General features: G+C 37.0%; 1 protein-coding gene across 1 annotated transcript; it reads right to left on the minus strand.

Annotated features, from left to right (window-relative positions):
* Positions 1-515: 515 nt before the first annotated feature.
* afap1l1b (actin filament associated protein 1-like 1b) lies at positions 516-19,085 on the minus strand. The gene is made up of 19 exons (XM_027160955.2): positions 18,929-19,085; positions 9,349-9,474; positions 9,169-9,267; positions 8,984-9,078; positions 8,515-8,626; positions 8,318-8,404; positions 7,604-7,794; positions 7,346-7,525; positions 6,131-6,223; positions 5,961-6,039; positions 5,050-5,205; positions 4,301-4,512; positions 4,046-4,191; positions 3,703-3,775; positions 2,745-2,856; positions 2,471-2,638; positions 2,120-2,295; positions 1,569-1,697; positions 516-1,483 (listed from the first exon to the last, which is right to left on the minus strand). Exons 1-19 carry the CDS (start codon positions 18,951-18,953, stop codon positions 1,457-1,459), a joined length of 2,286 nt encoding a protein of 761 aa, XP_027016756.2. The 5' UTR covers positions 18,954-19,085; the 3' UTR covers positions 516-1,456.
* Positions 19,086-19,502: the final 417 nt, after the last annotated feature.

Consider the following 19,502-nt stretch of genomic DNA (forward strand, 5'->3'; position numbering starts at 1 on the left):
GTAATTTCCATATTCGCTGAATCACTGTCATTGCTGTTTGTGTATCAGATTATTTATGAAGAAACCGTTATATGTTGTACGAAAGATTTACTGAAAACGTTTCCAGTATAAATAATAAAAGAGAATAAAGTTTTATCAGAATAGAATATAATAGTTAATAACTTTAACTATTTAATGGAACCATAACTGTCTATTTACTTATTTACAAAATACTATAATTTCTACGAAGTATGGGTGAGCCGTGCTAGTCGTTGAGATTGTAATCAGTGGCTGGTCATCGATCAGTGTTTAGTCATTGTGTTTGGTCGCTAAGAACAATGGCTCATGCAATAGAAACTCTTAGCCTTTACAAACTGCTAGCGAGACCAAACATTTAACCAGCAGCTTTGAATTACAGACTGTTGTACAGTTGACTAGCATTTTATTTATTACATTTTATTCCTGATTTCCACATGTTAAGCTCAACAGTATTTTATACTGATTTACCGCCTCAACAAATGGCACCAAACAGTTTATTGGTGAAACGATATACCTTTATTTGTTCAAAATGTAACATTTATACATAGTCGTTTCAAGACACAGACCCATATATCAACATTGAGATTATGAATATGGTTTTCTGTACAATGTAAAAATAAATAAATAAACACAATCAATTAAGTGCCATAGTGTAAAAGTAAGAAAGCAGATCTCTCACAATGACTGTTTGTGTGTAACAGAAAGACATGCCATGACACTCTATTCCAGTCCCAGTGTAGGGATTTAACAAATTCAGTGCTGTACATACAAACACAACACACTGATACTTTTCTAACATCGCTTTCCCTTTTTAGCCTTTTTTATATTTTCCAAAAAACTAAAACAACAATATAGCCCAACGATACACTTTGAAAATACAATATTTATTTTTTTCATTTCAGCATCTTTGATTTGCTTTTTCCACAAGGGTCTGTTAGTTTCTAATCATCTTGTGCAATGTATATGCCCGTATAATTAATGATTATTATTCATTATTATAATAAGCGAATGTGTTTTCTGTCTCTGAACTGTGTGTATGAATACAGTATGTGTCTTTAGGCACCGATCAGAAGAGTGTTAGTACTATCTACTGTCTTAGATAATGTTTTCCTGAGATCATGGCGACTAATCCTTATATGCCGTCATGAGTCATCAGATAACAGATCAGACAATAGGTTCACCGTATTGCTGGGTCAATATGAACTTGTAATCAGGTGGCCAGTATGGCTGAATGGTGATGAGCAGTTAACCAATATGGCTAGTGAGAGAGGAGAAAAAGAAAAAGAAAGCCTCTGTCCACAGGTGTTTCAGTAGTTATATATTAAAATGTACACAATCAGCTGCTGAATCCCTGGAATCCACTAACTCATCTCAGTCCGCTTTACTGAAGTCTTTTAAACAACCAAACAATCCTTATAGGCTTTACATCCAGATAATATCAAATCCCCTTCTTTGACTCCCATTCCTAAAGTTGTCAAGACAAAATATAAAGTATTATGAGAAATTGCAAGTCTGCTTTTTTTTGTAATCGTTTGGTTTTATAACAATACCTTGGCTTTCTGCATGACATTTCCTCTGGTGGATGCACAGATGGATGGAGGACGCTTACGCATCTCAGAGGCGCAGTTCACAGGTAAGGAGGCTTCAACATAAGTCGTTTCAACTTTTCTGACATGGACCTGCGACAAAGGATACTAAAATGGATAAATTTCCAAAGCATAAGGCAAAATCTTTGAACAAAACAACATGAGATTCATTCAACTTTATTTTATGTCCAGAAGTCATTCAAAAGTTTAATTTGATTTTCAATAAAATATTGAATTAATTCATTTCTTCATTTTAATTCGCTAAAGAAAAAATTTTCAGCTAAAAATAGTTAGGGGAATACAGTAGTCAGCTCAAATGTATTTTATAATCTTAAATGAGTGTTTTGTTTGCTACTGTATCAGCCATAACTTTAAAACCACTGACAGATGGAGTGAATGACATTAATATCCCACCACTTTACAGATGCCAAATGTTTATTACAAAACATTTTCTGTGCAATGTAAGTATGCAATCTGAGAAACTGCATAAGTTTCATGGTTTAAAGAACACATACCTTGTTTGCAGGTTTGTTCTCAGCAGAAACCCCCAGCTCACCGCTCGCCACAGACTTCTTCAGATTCTCCTTCACTTCAGTGAGCCGCAGCTCCAGATCCACTCGCTCGGCCTCCTTCACTCTGCAGCTCTCTTCAAGCTGAGCCAGTCTCTTTTCAAAAATTTCCTGCCGTTCACCTATTCCCATTGCACACAATTTTAAGTTTATTAGTGTATACAACCCTTTTGTCAGTAGGTGGCACCAGCACAAAGTATCTTTTTTAAATGGTTGATTATGGATGACTACCAATTTCTACTGCTTAAACCTTTATATTTAACAATATTGTGTAATTACATATAATAGTCATGTCACCTGTGGCATCCTTAAGCTGCTCTTTCACGTCCTTTTTCTCTTTACGTAGCGACATCAGCTTTTTTCTAATCTCCTCCTTCTCTTTCTCAAGCAGATCTTTCTCGTTCAGATATCGCCTGGCATCTTCTTCTGCTCTGGTCTTGCCGTATTTACCGTACTGAGTCAGAGCTGAGAAGAAAAGATAATCAGACAGTAAGACTGCAAGATAAGTGACTGGTTTTCATTCAGAATTCTGGTTTATTAAATGGTATTGAAGAAGTACGTGGAGACTCACAAGAACCGTGTCTTTTCACGGTGACTTCAGAGTTGCTCTTTATTTTATCAGTGCTGGAGAAAGAAGAGCGGCGCTTCACCTGAGTGCCTGATTTAGGATGAGCCTCCTCTACCTGATAATGAGAAGAAGAAACAGAAAAAAAACCCAGTTGTATGGAATGTAGAGTAAAAAGAATATTGCAAAAAATGAGCTAATATGCTGCCAAGTATTACACTTACAAGCAATCATTATTTCACAACATATGTTTGGAGGCCTGGGAAAACACTACAGATGGCGATCTTTTGACACTTTCTACTGGATCCTTTTCTTAAATATGTTTCTCCTTTTAACATATCTCAAACAGAAGCTTTTTTTTTTTTTGTAAAATGTTTGTTATAGACATAAAAATGTAATCTTGGGCAATTTTTATTTTTTTGGCCACAAGGGCATCCAACAGTTTTTCTCTAGACTGCCACATGTACGGTATAAAAAATGTTCTTTATCTGCATTGCACTATTTCAGTGTACATTACAGTCAAACATGAGATTTTACAACAAACAGCATCTGTTTCTTAACATCACTTATTTCAGAGATGGAAAAATGTCTCCTGTTGAACTGTACAGGGATATTGTTGCTTTTCAAAACTCTTATTTTCAGACTACAAAAATATCAGTTTCTGAATGGTCTCAGATAAGATTACCAAAAAAATGCACTTTGGAGTCCTTTTGCTAAACTAAAGAAAACAAGAAAAGGCTTTGAATGATGTAGGAATGTTAGCAGTGTATCTGATTTCAATGGATCACAGCAGGGTAAAGTTAAGGCCTCGCTGGATTCAACAATCTGTTACTGCTCCTTTAAAAACCGTCATTTCTAACATCATGGATCATATGGTGGTGAACCTGGTGGTAAAGAGAGAGGCGGCATAACTGAAACTAAGAACTAAGGCAGTTTTACATTGCATTTAACATATTTGTCATACCAGAACACTCTCATAAGGAACTTCGTCGTAGGTGCGAGAGTCTGTGGAAGCACTGCTGGAGGAAGTCGCCCAGCTAGAAAAATCAGAGCGTATAATCGTGTTATGACATTTTTACCTCAGGTGACTCTGAGCGTTACTGAAACAGACAAATGAACAAATATTCAGCGTATAGGTTTAATTTTATCCTGCTGTTAACACATCAAATACAACTTATGAATGGTTTAATTATTACTACAAAACTGTTAACAAATAAAATTGAATTCATTTGCCTGTCTTGTATCATGTCTATCATTTTCTGTCTATGCATTACTCATAGGGTGAAAACAAAAGAAGCTCTGCTAACAGGAAAGAATGTCGAGCTGCTGATTTGATACTGCTGATTGTGTCCACATCCACGTAGTCATAGTGCAGAGCCTCTGGGGTTGTAGCACATCCTGCTTCTGCCAAGAGCACGCCAAGCCAACGACCCATCTCTTCCGAACAGCTCGCCTGAGACACACACACACACACATATATATATATATATATATATATATATGTTGAGACAAACTATGTATCCTGAAAATATATATAACCAAATGGCAGTGTATTGTAGCACCTCCAGAGCTGCCACTTCACTGCCATCTCTCATGATACGGAAAGCAAACGGGTGCTTGGGCCCCAAACCAGGTAAGACCTCGACCCCATGAAGGACCAGAGCTTTAACGTGAGTGTGCACGTCTGCTCTGTCTTTATGGAAATACAGAGTGCCGCTCCTCAAGCAACACCAGCGCTCCTTCCAGCATTGATTAACCAGGACATTTAGATGACCTAAGAGGACAGAAATTTTTTCATATCACATAATTTTCATACTCTCCTATGTATAAAAGTGTTATTACATATGATTCATTTTGTACACTGTTTTAAAAATCTTATACGATATTGGAACACAACTGACCAACACAACAAATCGCCATGATTTTTCTTTTGTTTTGTTTTTTTTCATTTGCAATAATTAAAACCTGAGATTTATCTATCAAGATTTAGCTATATTTGTCAAGGTCAATGACATTATTAAAACAATTAAAAAAAAAAACCTAGCCATATTTAATAGATTTTATACTTTATTTCTTATTATTCATTTTTATTTAGAGCTTACTTTCCCTCAATTGTGTGAGGTAATGAGAACCAAGAAAAAAAATTAAGCAAATGGTTCTTTTTTGCCTAAATATTATTTGGCAAAACCAAGGAGACACGAATATTCCCCATACCTTTTATTATTCCCACCAAAACTCACAAACAATTATACAGAATCTACGCTGCTGACAGAATGTCGATTGGGCTGTATTGCTTAGGAAATGTCCTCACCACAGCGTGGGTTGTCATCAGTATGAGACAGGTTGCTGGTGTCTCCAGGCAGAGGAGGCTTCTTCTTTGAAAAACTGATTATACGGTTGATTTTTCGGCCAGCAGCACGACTCATGGAGCCGGTCAGCTCGGAGAAAGCCCCCCTTTTCGCCTTGCCTTCAGGAGCCAAGCACCGTCATGTCAGGAATGTAAAAATTAGCATGTGATTTTATGTAACAGAACTGCATATTTGTTTATTTAGCATTTTAATTCTGTGAAGTCAAAAAAGAAACAACTATAAAACACATTAAACAGACTTTATGATCCTTTTAAGTGCACACAACACAAAGACAAAAAGTATGTAGACAAACAGTTACATCCTTCCTCTGTGCCTCCTGCCATTGTCTCAGACTGAGATCCCACACACAAATCAGGGGAAGAAGGTATGTTTCTAAAACACACTTTGCACTTTGGTGTGTGTGTGTGTGTGTGTGTGTGTGTGTGTGTGTGTGTGTGTGTGTGTGTGTGTGTGTGTGTGTGTGTGTGTGTGTGTGTGTTTTTTAATCGGCAGGTTTTCTATCCAAGACTTTTTCCTCTGAAGTGTAAATAGATGGCGATAGAGTAGCATCTGCTTTAGGTGTTGCTTATCAGAAAAAAATTCAGTTTCACATTATATATAGTTTCCATTTCATTTTTTTAAAAAAATGTAAAAACCCAATAAGCAATTAGTAATATTGTTTTTAGATTTTCTAGAGTATACAAAGTGTCTCCTAAGGCTCTCTATCATGTTCAGTGTTATTTTGTTAAATATATTTGTTTTGACTTTAAGGAAGAAAAGGCATTATAAACTTAACACTGTGGACGGAATGAAAATCAACTTATGTCTACACCCACAAAACATCAAGACAATACGCAACGAGACGAGTGCTTACCATTTTCACCACTCTCACGTGAACAGTCGCCGTTGGCGACACTGTCTGAATCTGATGTATGTTTATCAGTATGCATCGTCTGCAGTCAGGGACAGAAAACAGAGCTCAGAGACTTGTTCGGAAAACCTTTAGTCTGTATTGCATCAGTAAGTGGTCTGTAAGCGAATCACCTTGTCCAGCTCTGTCCTGCGTTGAATCATGGGGGATGAGGAAATCTCTAATCCAGTGGTGCCATTCGCCACTGTTTTAACTTCCTGAATGGCCTGAACGGATTTATACATAAAGAAGACAGAAAGATGTATAAACAATGTTTGTCATGCTACAATTAACATGCAATTATGTCTACAATAGTGGACACAGTAGAAGCTTTGTCAAGACAATGACCTAACCACCACTAACAACCCCCACCACCCCACCACCCCCAAACCTTAGTCACTTGATAATTCCCACCCCCTGCTAGAACTCCCATCATCCAACAGCTACCAACTGGCATTTGCAAAGGTTAACACATACTTCCTCAAAGGAAGGATGTAAAGCCAGCCAACTCCATCTTTTCCAACTCATGTTGCATCACACTCCATATCTAATGTTGCTGCCGGCCACCGATGACTGTGGCCTGACAATCTTCTGAAGATAAGGCAAGTGCTTCACCAGTGTAACCAGCCAGTGATTTCTTTTAGTTCTATTTTATTTTGGCACACACGTGACTTATTTGGCTGGAGACTTATTTGACTCTTCTCTACCAGCAACATGCAGGAAAATAAAATAAAATACACAGGATCATGATTCATTTCCCAAAAAAAGTCATGCGAGGCATCTGGTGGAAAACCACTATTAGTTGTTTGAAGCTAAACTGACACGAACCTTTTGAAAAATATATTGTTCTGCTTCAGCATTTTACTTAAAACCTGAGGAAAACTACTGATTAATTTACACTATCGAAGTTTCAGTTTTTCATTATTAATTTAAATGAGAAATGTTTGATATTATGGAATAAAAAATGACTCTATTAACTATTAATATGACCAATGCTGACCATTGTTATTTAGTGTTCATCTTCAGCTACAGCTGTTTTAATGTTCTCTTCAATTCTGTTTGATTTATGAATAAAAATACAACTCTCCACCATTGCTTTGCTGTCTGGAACCATTTTAGGAGAGGAGAAAAATAAGAGGCACACACAGATGACATCAGATGCCAGAGACTGGATAAATTGAGCATTGTTTCAAAAACAATAAAAGGATGTGGATCCCAGAAGATGTTTACACGACTTATGCACATGATCAGGGTAGAGATTAATGTCTGTCGTTTGAGAGACTTGTTTCTCAGTGCAGGTCATTTATTAACAATTATTATTGTAATTATTGTCATTTAGTCAGAATTACCTTAAGCCAACTCTCAGCTTGCTCCTTGCTCTGTACAGCTAACACCAAAGATTCTCCTCCAGGAATAGAGAATTTAAGCTCATGCCTCTTGCGTCTCCCATCTTTACACACGTAGACAACACTGCACTGATTCAGAGGCAGGTCAGTGTGTGGTGTTCGGTCCTTAGGGTTCTTGAAACACTAGAGGAAAGGATTACATATTCTCCAACACAGGTCTGATAAAGTATGAACTATTAAACTATTAACCTGTCAGCTCACCTGTAGTCTGTTCTCACGGATGACGGTCAACTGTTTGGTCCACTGGCCAAAGCGTTTCTTACGCAGTAGGAAAGCAAATTTGCGGCAGTCTTTTACTGGGCCTACGAGACTCTTTCTCTCTCTGATTTTCGTCTCATCTTCCTCTTCATCATATGACTCATAAGAGCTACTCAAAGCATCTGAATCATTGCCTGGAAAAATGACATTTTACTTTGTTTTCTGAGAAAAAATATGGCAACATTTCTTGAAACCAAATTGTTTTATTGTGTGGAAATTAGATTGTGACTATGATTTGAATTTGAATTTTGTAAATTTGTATAGTAAGGCATAAAACGTCATGTGAAATGTATTTACAGGTATATATCGTAACAATAAAGTATAACCAGAAGGTTGAATTAAATCCAATTTATTTTCACATTAAATATCAAATTTTAAAAATTCTAATTCTGTTAATCAAATTTACATTCATCACAACCAGTTATATCAGTTTGTTTGAATCCAAATTGAATAAAGTGAATTTCCATACCTTTGTATTGCATAGCTAATCATTTTTCAATGTAATTAGTTGAGTTGAATTTAGTTTTCTAGACAGATAAAAATGTAAACTGACTAAATATAAAGTGTATTTTCAAAATATAAAACGTCAAAATTAAATTAAGATTTGCATAAACAGAAACAAAAAATACAAGCGATAAAGGCTTATTTCTTTCTTACAGGAAGGCCCATTAATGTGGGTTAATGGATAGTTCTTATCAGCATCTTCATAATATGCATCCTCATCCTCAACTGGGCTTTGGGTTCCTGTGGCAGACATCAACGGGATAGACTTTAATGTAGAGATAAAACTGAAATCATGATTATTATCTTCCTTCTTGAAGTGTGATTATTTTTGAAAATATGAGAGCACTGACTGTGGGTAGTGATGTATTGAGGTGTGGTGTCTGGCTCAAGTGGAACTGCTTCCTCGTAGTAATCCTCAGGAGGTGGAGTAGTGGGTAGTGGAGGTGGTGTGTCAGTGGGGCTCTAAGGAATAAGTTCCATTCACATTAAAATATATATATATTTTTTTTACCAGCAATGGATCATATTTTTGATGGGGCAGAATGACTGAAATGATGACAGAGCAACAAAATTTAAAAAAAAAAATAAATAAATAAAAGATCTGAATCTAGCCCAAATATTTGGCCAATGGAAAAGGGAAACACATATTTCTTATTTCTATTCCCTTTGTTTCCGGGAATCAAATATTCAAATAATTCTGATTGTTTACTATAGTTCGCAAGAGTGCATATACAACATTATACACTTCCATAGAATACATGGGTATTTTTCTACTACCCGAATAACTTCTGTGCCTGTTCCAGGTTTAAAGTGTCTTACTGATTTTGTAGGTAAGTGTTTCAATGTCTCTTCCTCTTCCCGTTCCTTTTTTTTCAGCTCCTCAGGGGAATCTCTCAGCTCCTTCAGGTCACAGTCTGAACACAGATATTAGTGTTAAAATGTTAGTCGTTTAACTGACCCGTAGAAAAAAAAAACATTACATTACCTTAAGTTAACAAACTTACCAAATTCTTCAAACAGAGACTCGACAAAGCTGGTACCATTTCCGTAGAGTGACGTGTTCATGTATATGAAGTCGCTTCCAGTCACTCTATCAACATATGCTTTATAAAAAAGAATGTGACTTCATCTTTTGAAGTGACAACCTACTAAACAACAGAGATCAGTGATATCTGCATGTTTACCTGATGGTTTTAACTGTCCCAACAGGTTCCTGACAACATTCATCTTCTCTGCCGTGGCTGAACTTACATGTTCGTGCTCCAGTAGCTTCAGAAGCACATTTAACTCCTTGACCAGGTGCTCCATGGCTGTGGAAAGAAGAGCAGCTTTAGATTGGTACCTATGATCTACTGCTGTAATCATAAAGACTAGTACACTTAAACACACGTATACAGAGCATCCCTTCAGTACAATGAGTACTGCTTGACTTCATAGTCTATACGGATGTAAAAGTCTAATGGTTTCTAATCCTATTATCCGGTGTCACTCAGAAGAGTCTGGTTTCTCTCTGGGGTTCTTCATCATTACACATCAGGAAGTTGTTTTTTTTTCTCAGGAGTATCACATCTGGCTTGAACACTACAGATCTAAAGCTACACTAATGTTTTTGTAAAGCTGCTTTATGACAATGTCCATTGTCAAACTGTTAAGTGGATTCTACCAGCATAATACATCACACAATTTCTAAAAGCTGTTTCAAGATTTATCATGATGATCTCTCAAAGTAGGAGTGCTCTAAAGAACACTAGCCATGTAACATCATTCATCTATGCATGTATCTAATAATAAACATATAGACTTTCAACCCTTGAAAGCACTAGCCAGCAGAATGGCAGTGAGGGAAAGGTCTTCAGCTGCTGAAACTGGACATCTGGTTATTTTGGCTAGCTGATGGAGAAAACTAAACCAAAGCAACAAATGTGGCTTAACGCAATAAACAGGCAGTGATATGAGCATGACCTGAATTGGGTTCATATGTCAGTGTTCATTTAAAACTGTGCACAGTTCACAATAGAAAAACTGTTATGAAAGTCCTAACAAATGCAGGAAACAACACACCAGGCCGTGATTTATTTTTGGTAAATCCTTCTACTTTCTTAGTAATCTAGGTTTACTGTAAACAAAGCTTGATTTGAGGTGAGATTCTGCTTCTTAGCTATCACCTTTGGGTTCATGTTGTTGTAACAGTTATGCTGTTTATTAATGATATTTAATGTCATCCATATTTTGGAATTATATTCTAAATTTTGGATACTTTGATTATACTAAATCATTGAATTTTTGTATTATATTAGTAGGATGGATAATTAACTAACTGGTTCATATGGGTTTTTCCTATGCAATGTTTATTTCTTAGTTTTTATAGATATTAACTTAACTTTCTCCTTGTGAAATGTGCTCTAGGGCAGTTACAGAATCATTTAATGAGGTAATAATAATAATAATAATAATAATAATAATAATAATAATAATAATAATAATAATAATAATACTTGACACTGCTAGTTGTGGTTCTGCAAACAGGATTGCTATCTAAGCTACCATAGCAAGATCATGCTATCAGAGGTTTTTCTAGAGCTAGTTTCATGGTAAAGGATGTTAAAGAATATTTCCGAATAATCATACCACATCGTCATGCTCACTTACTGTAAATTTTTACCTAGTGAATTTATTGTAGTGCTAAACATTTAGCACAGATATTAGCATTAGTCTCTTCCACTACAAGCTTTCAAAAGACGGGTTGTAAACAGATTTTAAAATGCTTGAACTTTACTTGTGATTGAAATATATTCAAAAGTCTTTCTCAAAACAATGTCAAAATGTCTAAACAGTCACAGTTTCAATCCACTGGGATTTTTATTATTGACTGCGGAGCTGATTTTTCAATCCCATTTACATCGAGTGCGCCTCAAAATAAAAGAAAGCATCTCTCTTTACACTAAAATAAAGTTTTCCAATCTGCCTAAATCTTTACATTTTCACTACCATTTCTTTCTGTCTGTATCTTTGCTTCAAATGGTGTTAAGCTTAAAAATACAAGTCAGGCCCACAAACCATTTAAGGCAAATCACAGAATCCCACAAAACTGCTGTGATTTTGGAAAAAAAAATAGCGGAACCAATCAATAACAGAGCTTTATCTGCATGATCAATCAAAAGGTCACTGAAGGACACAGCAATCCAGACCAAGGACAAACCAGTCCACTGTGTTGCAAATCCAGCATTAGTCTATTCACTGAGAAAGCACAAAGCTGCCAAAAAAAGAAAGCATGCTAATTATTTTGTGCTTACCAGATGCAACAGCTGACAGAAATGAGATCGTTAATGTCCAAAAACAATGTGTAGTCAGAAATTCGAATATAAAGCTAAAACTGTTCACTTGTGTATTACCGGATTATTTCTTGGTATAACATCAAGCTAGTTCTAATCTTTTAAATACCTCTTCACTTTGGCATTATCATAAGGGTCCTGCTCGCTATTTTAATCACCCTTCCCTTCCTAATTTGTCTATCCTCTTTTATCGGCAAAATGTGTAAGAGAAAGTGAAAAAAGGAAAGATTTCATAGTTAAAACGAGTAACGTTTAGTCTTCACTCTGACTGTAAAGAATCTTAAAATAACGCAGGACTTAAATTTAAATATTACATCTTATACAATAGTGCTGTATATTGTATAATAATGATCTATGTAAGCTAGGCCCAATAATAAATTGATTGAAAAAAGTTATTTAACAATGACAAATGTGAAATTGTTGATATGTTTTCTGAGAGAAGACCTTTTATTTAGTATTTACTGATGGAGTCTGCAGTATGTTCTAACGCTTAGAGGTAAAGCTGTTTGTTTTCATCTATGAAAAAAATCTAAAGATAGAGTGTATTGTGCTTTAGGGTTTCTCAGGAACAAGCTATGTTTCTTAATAATATGTCATAATTACAATTTCACATGCACATAAACAGTTTTTAGTTTGATATCATTATTTAATAACTGATTAATAAGCTGATTACTAAAAATGCTAAATGCTGTCAAATTGCTGTGATAAAGGAGAATTTAAACTAATTGTACAGTAACAGTCAATCAGCTGCTCAGGCAATATCACACCACTCTGTTGTTGATTAATTTCCATTAAAACATATCTCAGTGTTATTCCTTATACAATGTAATTCGTTAAGGCTTTCACCCACAACCTCCCTGTTCCCTATTCAGGAATTGAGTTTTGTAGCAGATCATGAATTTTAGACTTCAATACAGTGTGTTCCAAAGGTGTCTGTACTTTATATGTTATACAGTATATACAGTTGTTTTATATACATAAAAAAGGTTTGCAAACCATATCATTGAATGTTTGGCCTCATTATAAACACACAGGTTGACACACAGAGATTTAAATGGCTATTAATAAGTGACGTGACATACGGCTAAGTACGGTGACCCATACTCAGAATTTGTTCTCTGCATTTAATTTGCAGAATTTGCAGTTGGGGGGTTCGGTGCCTTGCTCAAGGTCACCTCAGTCGTGGCCGGCCCGAGACTCGAACCCACAACCTTTGGGTTACGAATCAGACTCTCTAACCATTAGGCCACGACTGCCCCCTAAAGGGAGGTTTTCACACCTATGACTCATTGTAATTATAACTAGTATCTGTACATTAATTGTCAGTGTTTCTCAGAAAAACTTCGAGAGAAATATACTGTAGGCTGCTCTGGGAAAAAAGTGGTGTCGTTTCAAGGAGCACAATAAGAATGTATTTGAACACAAATGACCTGCATGGTCGAGTTGCCAGTAGAAAGCCACAAAAAGGCCCACCTTCAGGACACCAAACAGCACCTAGACAAGCCTCATTTGAAGTGATGAGACCAAAATGGAACTTTATAGTCACAACCATAAACACTATATTTGGAAAGGAGACAACAAGGCCTACGGTGAAAAGTACACCATCCCCACAGTAAAGCATGGTGGTGGATCTCTTATGTTTTGGGGCTGTGTGAGCTCTAGTGGCACAGGGAAGTTAGTAAAAATTGATAGCAAGATGAATACAGCAGAAAATACTAGCAAATATTTGAAATATACAGCACAAAAGCTGCACATGGGACGCACTTTGATGTTCCAACATTACAATGATCCAAAGCACAAGGCAAGTTTGACCCTTCAATGGCTACAGCAGAAAGAGTTGAAGGTTCTGAAGGCCATCACAGTCTCCTGACCTCAATATCATTGAGCCAGTTTTGAGAGATCTCTAACATCCAGTATGTACAAGGCAACCAAAAAATGTACAGGAACTGGAGGCATTTTACCAAGAAGAAAGAGCAGCTATATCACCTGAGAGAATTAATAAAATCATGCACAATTGTTACAAGAGACTGCATTCCATCATTGCTGCTAAAGGGGGCAATACACAATATTAAGAACTAAAGGTGTGCAAACTTTTGAACAGCGATTATTTCCTTATTTTCTTTTTTGTTTTGCTTTGTTTGATGATTGTGTCATTCTGTTATGCTTTACATATTAACCTTGAGTCCTACAAGAAATAAAATGAATTTATTTTGCTTCTCAATTATGTTTTCTTTACAAAATTGTAATTTACATATTCATAAATTCATGGACTATCGCTTTAAAACTTGTAGAATGTCCTTATGTGTAATCAGAGCGAAGACTCTTTACCATTGTTTGGCACTGAGACCATGTAATGGACAACAGGTTGTTTCCTCAGGACTTGGGTTTTCCTCTCTCCTTGAAAGAAGGAAATGGAAGTGTGCACATGTGGGTGGAAGCCCAGAGGAGATAGGATGAAGGTGAATAGTGGGCGGAAGCTCAGAGAGAGAGAGAGAGGGATATCTCCCTTGTTGAATATGGCACAATCACAGCTACAACTCTCCAGAGGGCCATTGTCTGTAAGTGCACTCTTTGGCATAGATGAGGGAATGACCGCCCAGTTTGTGAGAAACAATTCCCACACAACTCCCTCCTGCCACTGGGCAACATCTGGCCCCCAATGAAAGAAAGAAAGAAAGAAAGGTCAGCTTTGCAGAAGTCAGCTTATCTAAAGTTTATTCATTATGTATGCAATTACACATTACACCAGTAACTCTACTCTAGACATCTTTATATCAGCCAAACAAATGTACCCTGTAATAAGCTCATACTCTTAACACACCTTTAAACAATGCAGACTTTATAAAGCTTTTGGACAGCCTTTAGGACAAACATTGGAAGAAATTCTGTCTATGTTCATCCCAAAGCAAATTATAAGGTGACTATTTAAGCATGACAAATGGTTTGACCAAAATCCTAGCCTGAGGTCTCCTTCAACAATGTGCTATTATGAAGACCAAAAATAGGCAACTGAAATCACTCTTGAGGAAAAAAAAGACAATAGAATGTGGAGAACTAAAAAATGCAACAAGTAGCAACAATCAGTCGCTCAATCTCACACACACAAAACACATTCAAGAAGCACGGCAGTCAAGAGCAGCTGTGATACCCAGAACTACTGGCATTGTGGGTCAGAGGATATGTCCTGCAGCTGTGGTTTCCTGTCTGAACTGACGAAAGCACTTTCTATCAATGCCAACCTTCTGCTTCCTATTCCTCTGCTCTTTAAATGACGAGCATGATGGAGGTTCTCCCTTAACCACCAATGCCTCATCCATCTGAGCCCTGTTAAACATGATTACACACTTAAAAAAAGTCTACATGCATCTTAACTTGTGTTATCCATATCCAAAAAAAAAACAAAAAAACAGGGGGGTTGTGACACAGGGGCAGGTAGGAGGAGTGCGATTTGTCAGAAATAAAAAGCACTACACACAGAACGACACTCTCTCCCTAAGGAGGCTAAGCAGCTGTTCAAGTTATATTCTGCGGGTGGACGTCACGTGCACTAAGCTCCCGAACGCACACATGCAAGTGTGGTGCATAGTAGGGGCTTTTGTACACACCACTCAAGGTCATATGGCAGCCAGAGCAGACGGTTGGAATAATTTAATGCTGACTCTTTTAGAGTTAGTGAATGACAACTTACTAGGTGGAGTCAATTACAGGCAAGCAACAGGCCACATAACTCAAAAGGGAGGGGATGGAAGCTTTAGGGATTATAGTGTAGGCATTATTGGCTCAGCAATCCTGGGAAAATGAATGATATGAACTGAGAAATGAGTGCAAAACCTGAAAGCAGCCAGATATGATGATAGTGGCCGGATAAATATCTTTTTGTTGAAAATAATGCTAATAATGCAAAAAGCCACTGGATACCCATTATATTTTCATTCATCTTTGCTTGGTGAAAAAGATTTCTCAATTTCTGTGGTTGTCCGTGCTTGATTTGACACTGATTTGTCACATTTTGATATTTTCATATTTACATTAACCTGAACTAAAACAAGCCCTTTTTACTGACTGCCACGGGGTGTGAACACATGATTGGCACAGAGTGCCAACTGCTGCCCTCTAAGTTGCATTCCAACTCCATCATCAATTTATTTGTATTCTGACAGGAAAAATACAAGTTGTATGGTCCTATGTGGAACTTTTCAGAGTTTCCCCAAAAAGACGAGCTGAGATTAAACATTCTTCAGTGCAGTTGCGAACTATAAGGAACTATGAAGCAACTATGAGGCTGATATCACTTACACAATGGTTATACGTGTGGATTTATTTTTCATGTATTAAACTGTGGGTGTTTTAATTTTTAAAAATGATCTGCTTATTTTTCACATTGACGTGCATTCGATTTTTATTTCAACGTACTATATTCACATGATGTCACCTGAATAACACGGTGAAACGCACTTTAACACATCATTTGAGGTGATCATGTGAAACTGTGTATGACGTTTCCATAGTAATGTCCTTATGTTATTATGCACCAAGATCCATTCATCCAATTTCTGCACTGCTTTTCCTATGTAGGGTCGAGAGGAACCTGGAGCTTACAATGCAGTGGACACCCTGGATGGGATGCCAAACTATCAGAAAGGCACAACTGCACTGCGACACATGCCAATCATCGTGCATTGCATGTTTTTGGACTGGGCGGAAAAAGGAGTACCAGGAAGAAACCCTTGAAGCACAGAGACATCATACAAACTCCATGCATGCAGGGAGCAGGCTGGATTCAAACCCCCAACCTCATGGTGTGGGGCAAAAGAAAATAAAATAATAACCCCAATAGTCTACCAATGCAATCTTCACTTTGCCACAAAACCTTGACACACTGCTGTACACATGCTACAGTAGGTGGACAAGTGCAAGCAAAAATTTCCACTCAGAGAACAGTTTAGTTTGTCCTTTCACTGGCTCTCGAGGGAGAACTGTTGATGGACATCAGTACTCCCATCACAACTGATCAAGTTCCTTGCAACATCTAACACTGTTTTTATTAAAGCACTGACACATTGGCCAGTAATCTGCAGTAAATCGCTGTGAAGTTCTGCTTTGATTTCCACTCTTTGAAGACATGAGACAAACAGGGGGTACCAGTGAGAACACAAAGAACATTTCAGTCAGAGCTTGACTAGTCATGTCCTCCACTAACCCATAACACGTTATATAGAAGAGCTACTCTTGACAGACAACGTCCTCTCCTTCATGAGCTGAGGAATGCCAGTGGAAGAGACACTGTGTGGCCTGTGTGGACCCATCAGGGATTGCATGTGGCAAATGAGTGGAGCCTTTGTCTCTCTCAAACTGTGGGTATTTATAGATGCATGCAATGTGGAGAAGACGAGTGCAAATATCCAACCAGGCTTCCACTATCAGCAAAAAGGTCTTAGAGTCATGCTTTTGCAATGCCTATAAATTGTAAAGGATGTCAGTGAATCTGATGTGTCTTTAGGTGGGTTTTTTCTCCCAACAAACGTACATGTCGAATATGCTGTTCCAAAAACAGCCACTACTGAGTGGTCAAAAAATGGAGAAGTTCATCAGATAGGAAAGTTAACGACTAATGGATTTTTACTACACACTGGGCAAGAGTCCATTTGCCCAGTTTATCCATTTTATGTATGCGTCACATGATGAACCAAAAGCTTCTTTTGAAATTTTATCATGCATCACTCTTTGTTCACAGTCATAAGTTTTCAGACCATCTCAGAAAAAATAAAGACAAACTTGAACCCTATTTAAGTGTAACTGTGGTAATCCAGTCATAACTGTGCTGAAATGTATGAATGTAATGATTTATCACCACAGATACAGAAACGTACGCATTCATCGACGGTGGAAACCCTGAAGACTAGAGGAAGTTTATAAATTAATCAGTAACTAAAACAAGTAACCAGCAATTAGTTGATGGGCTGTTTTTTCCTGGCTTCCACACAACCAGGCACTTGCACGTGCTCTCCACAGCGGATTTCCCACATGAGAAGGAAGGATGTTTTCACTAAGGTCGTAAATAGCCATCACACTGCCCTGACCCTTAACCAGACTGAGTAATGATAGCTAGGTCAAAGCTAAGACCAGGGTAAGGGGGGATTAGTCCAAAAGGATTATAATGAAGGATTACAGAAAAAATGTTCCTCATATTGTGCTTATCCATATAGATGTGATGGGACATTTTTATTTTGTTTGACTTCAACTTTCCAGGCAACATGATAAAACAAGGGATAAAAGCTTTACTTCCTATCCGTAGCTTTATAGCACAGGGTCTTATCAGGCATAAAATTACACAGCAAATAGACAACATTCATCATATCATCTGTTTGTGTAATTTGTAGTTTGACAGACACTGTTTTCCTCGTCTATATACAACTAGGTTTTCTTTTTATTTTAGTTTATTAATAGTTTGCATGAGTCTTTAGTTTGGGCTAGAAAGAAATCAGCTCCTATTTCAAACCATCCTGTGTATTTTGTAAGAAATTACAGATCGTATGCACCAAGATTCCACTCCAAGATACACATCGGAAAGAGCTCATTCCTAATAAGGCTTAAGTATCATAAAGTAATACGTTTTGAACTCTTAAGGAATAAACTTGATTAAATACAACTTTTACTTATGCATATTGCTGCCGCTGGTTGTGTTTTGGTTCCTTGGGAGTTAATGATGAATGAACTTATAATCCATTGTATTAACCAGTTGCGAATAAGACAGTGTGGAAGCCAAACATCTAAACTTACTTTTATTTATTATTTTGCTTGAAAAAATGGAGGGCAGTTGATACCTGCCATGCATGAAATAGATTACATTGTCAGCTCACTTGTCTAATACTTGATTTGGTTGTTTTTAATAGCATTTCAACTTGGGTCCTTTACACGACAGTCCCCAAAGAGCCGTGTTATAAATCACTGAATGTTAAATAAATACTAAACGATTGAAACTATTGATCATGACTGACATGTGAGCTATTGATACAGTCTCAAAAACAAACAGCAGTAAACTGTGCCATTGTTTGTCACTGGGCTGAGACTCTTAAAGTATGCTTACACCTGGAAAAGTGCTTTAAGGTTCATACATCAGTTATTAGGCTACTTTTAGGAGTTAAGTCAAGATGCTGTTCGGGAGGTGGGAGCTACAAAGGGATGCACGGTGATGACGTCACCACCACCACCCCAGACAGGTGGGTTTGTCCAGGTGTCGCTCACATGACGTCACCAGACGTAATTACAGATAAATTGTGTAAATCTGATCACACGGATATTAGATGATATTTAATGTTAGACGACGTTATTTTTACTATGTACACATATTAAACCTGTATTAACAAAGAAACAAAGAAAATGGCATCTTTTTTCTTTTTTAATAATAAATAAATAAATAAAAAAAACTTACAGTTGGAATCCGAAATCTCCATCATGTGAAATAAAATCGTAGGCTGTTTATATATTTATTTATGTTCTATTTAAATAATCCCCTGTTCAGGTGACTGTCAGTGGCAGCGACCAATACAACACTGAGATGATGTGAAGGAGCGCGTGCTGTGAGAGAGAGAGAGAGAGAGAGAGAGAGAGAGAGAGAGAGAGAGAGAGAGAGAGAGAGAGAGAGAGAACGAACGCAGGGTCCTAGAGCACGCCAAGTTTCACTGTTATTTGGTTTGTTATGATTTCACAGTCTCCATAATTAAACGACCCCTAAATGCCACACGGGGCTTAAATTACAAAAAATTGTTTTGCACTGCAAAACGAGTTCATTCATTGTTCAGAACTATATAGCAAATGAAACTAAACACATTTTTCAATGCACATAAAGATCATCAAAATCACAAAATTTTCAACAAAACTGTGCTCAGATTATGTTTCTAGAAAATTTTGGTGGTACAAATATCCAGTAGTTTAAATGTTATATATGGTTGTTGTGGTTGTTGTTGTTGTTGTTGTTGTTGTTGTGTGAATTTGTTATTTGTTTG

This window comes from Tachysurus fulvidraco, chromosome 21 (genome assembly GCF_022655615.1).
Source record: "Tachysurus fulvidraco isolate hzauxx_2018 chromosome 21, HZAU_PFXX_2.0, whole genome shotgun sequence".
NCBI classification, from domain to species: Eukaryota; Metazoa; Chordata; class Actinopteri; order Siluriformes; family Bagridae; genus Tachysurus; species Tachysurus fulvidraco.

Bases quoted from the DNA above. Each gene is read 5' to 3' on its own strand.
- afap1l1b (XM_027160955.2), bottom strand. From the start codon at position 18,953: ATGATGGAGATTTCGGATTCCAACT. The intron at 7,526-7,603 runs GTGAGCTGACAG...CCTTTCCTCTAG, and splicing joins TCCGTGAGAACAGACTACAG to TGTTTCAAGAACCCTAAGGA. The intron at 1,698-2,119 runs GTATGTGTTCTT...CCTTTGTCGCAG, and splicing joins AGAACAAACCTGCAAACAAG to GTCCATGTCAGAAAAGTTGA.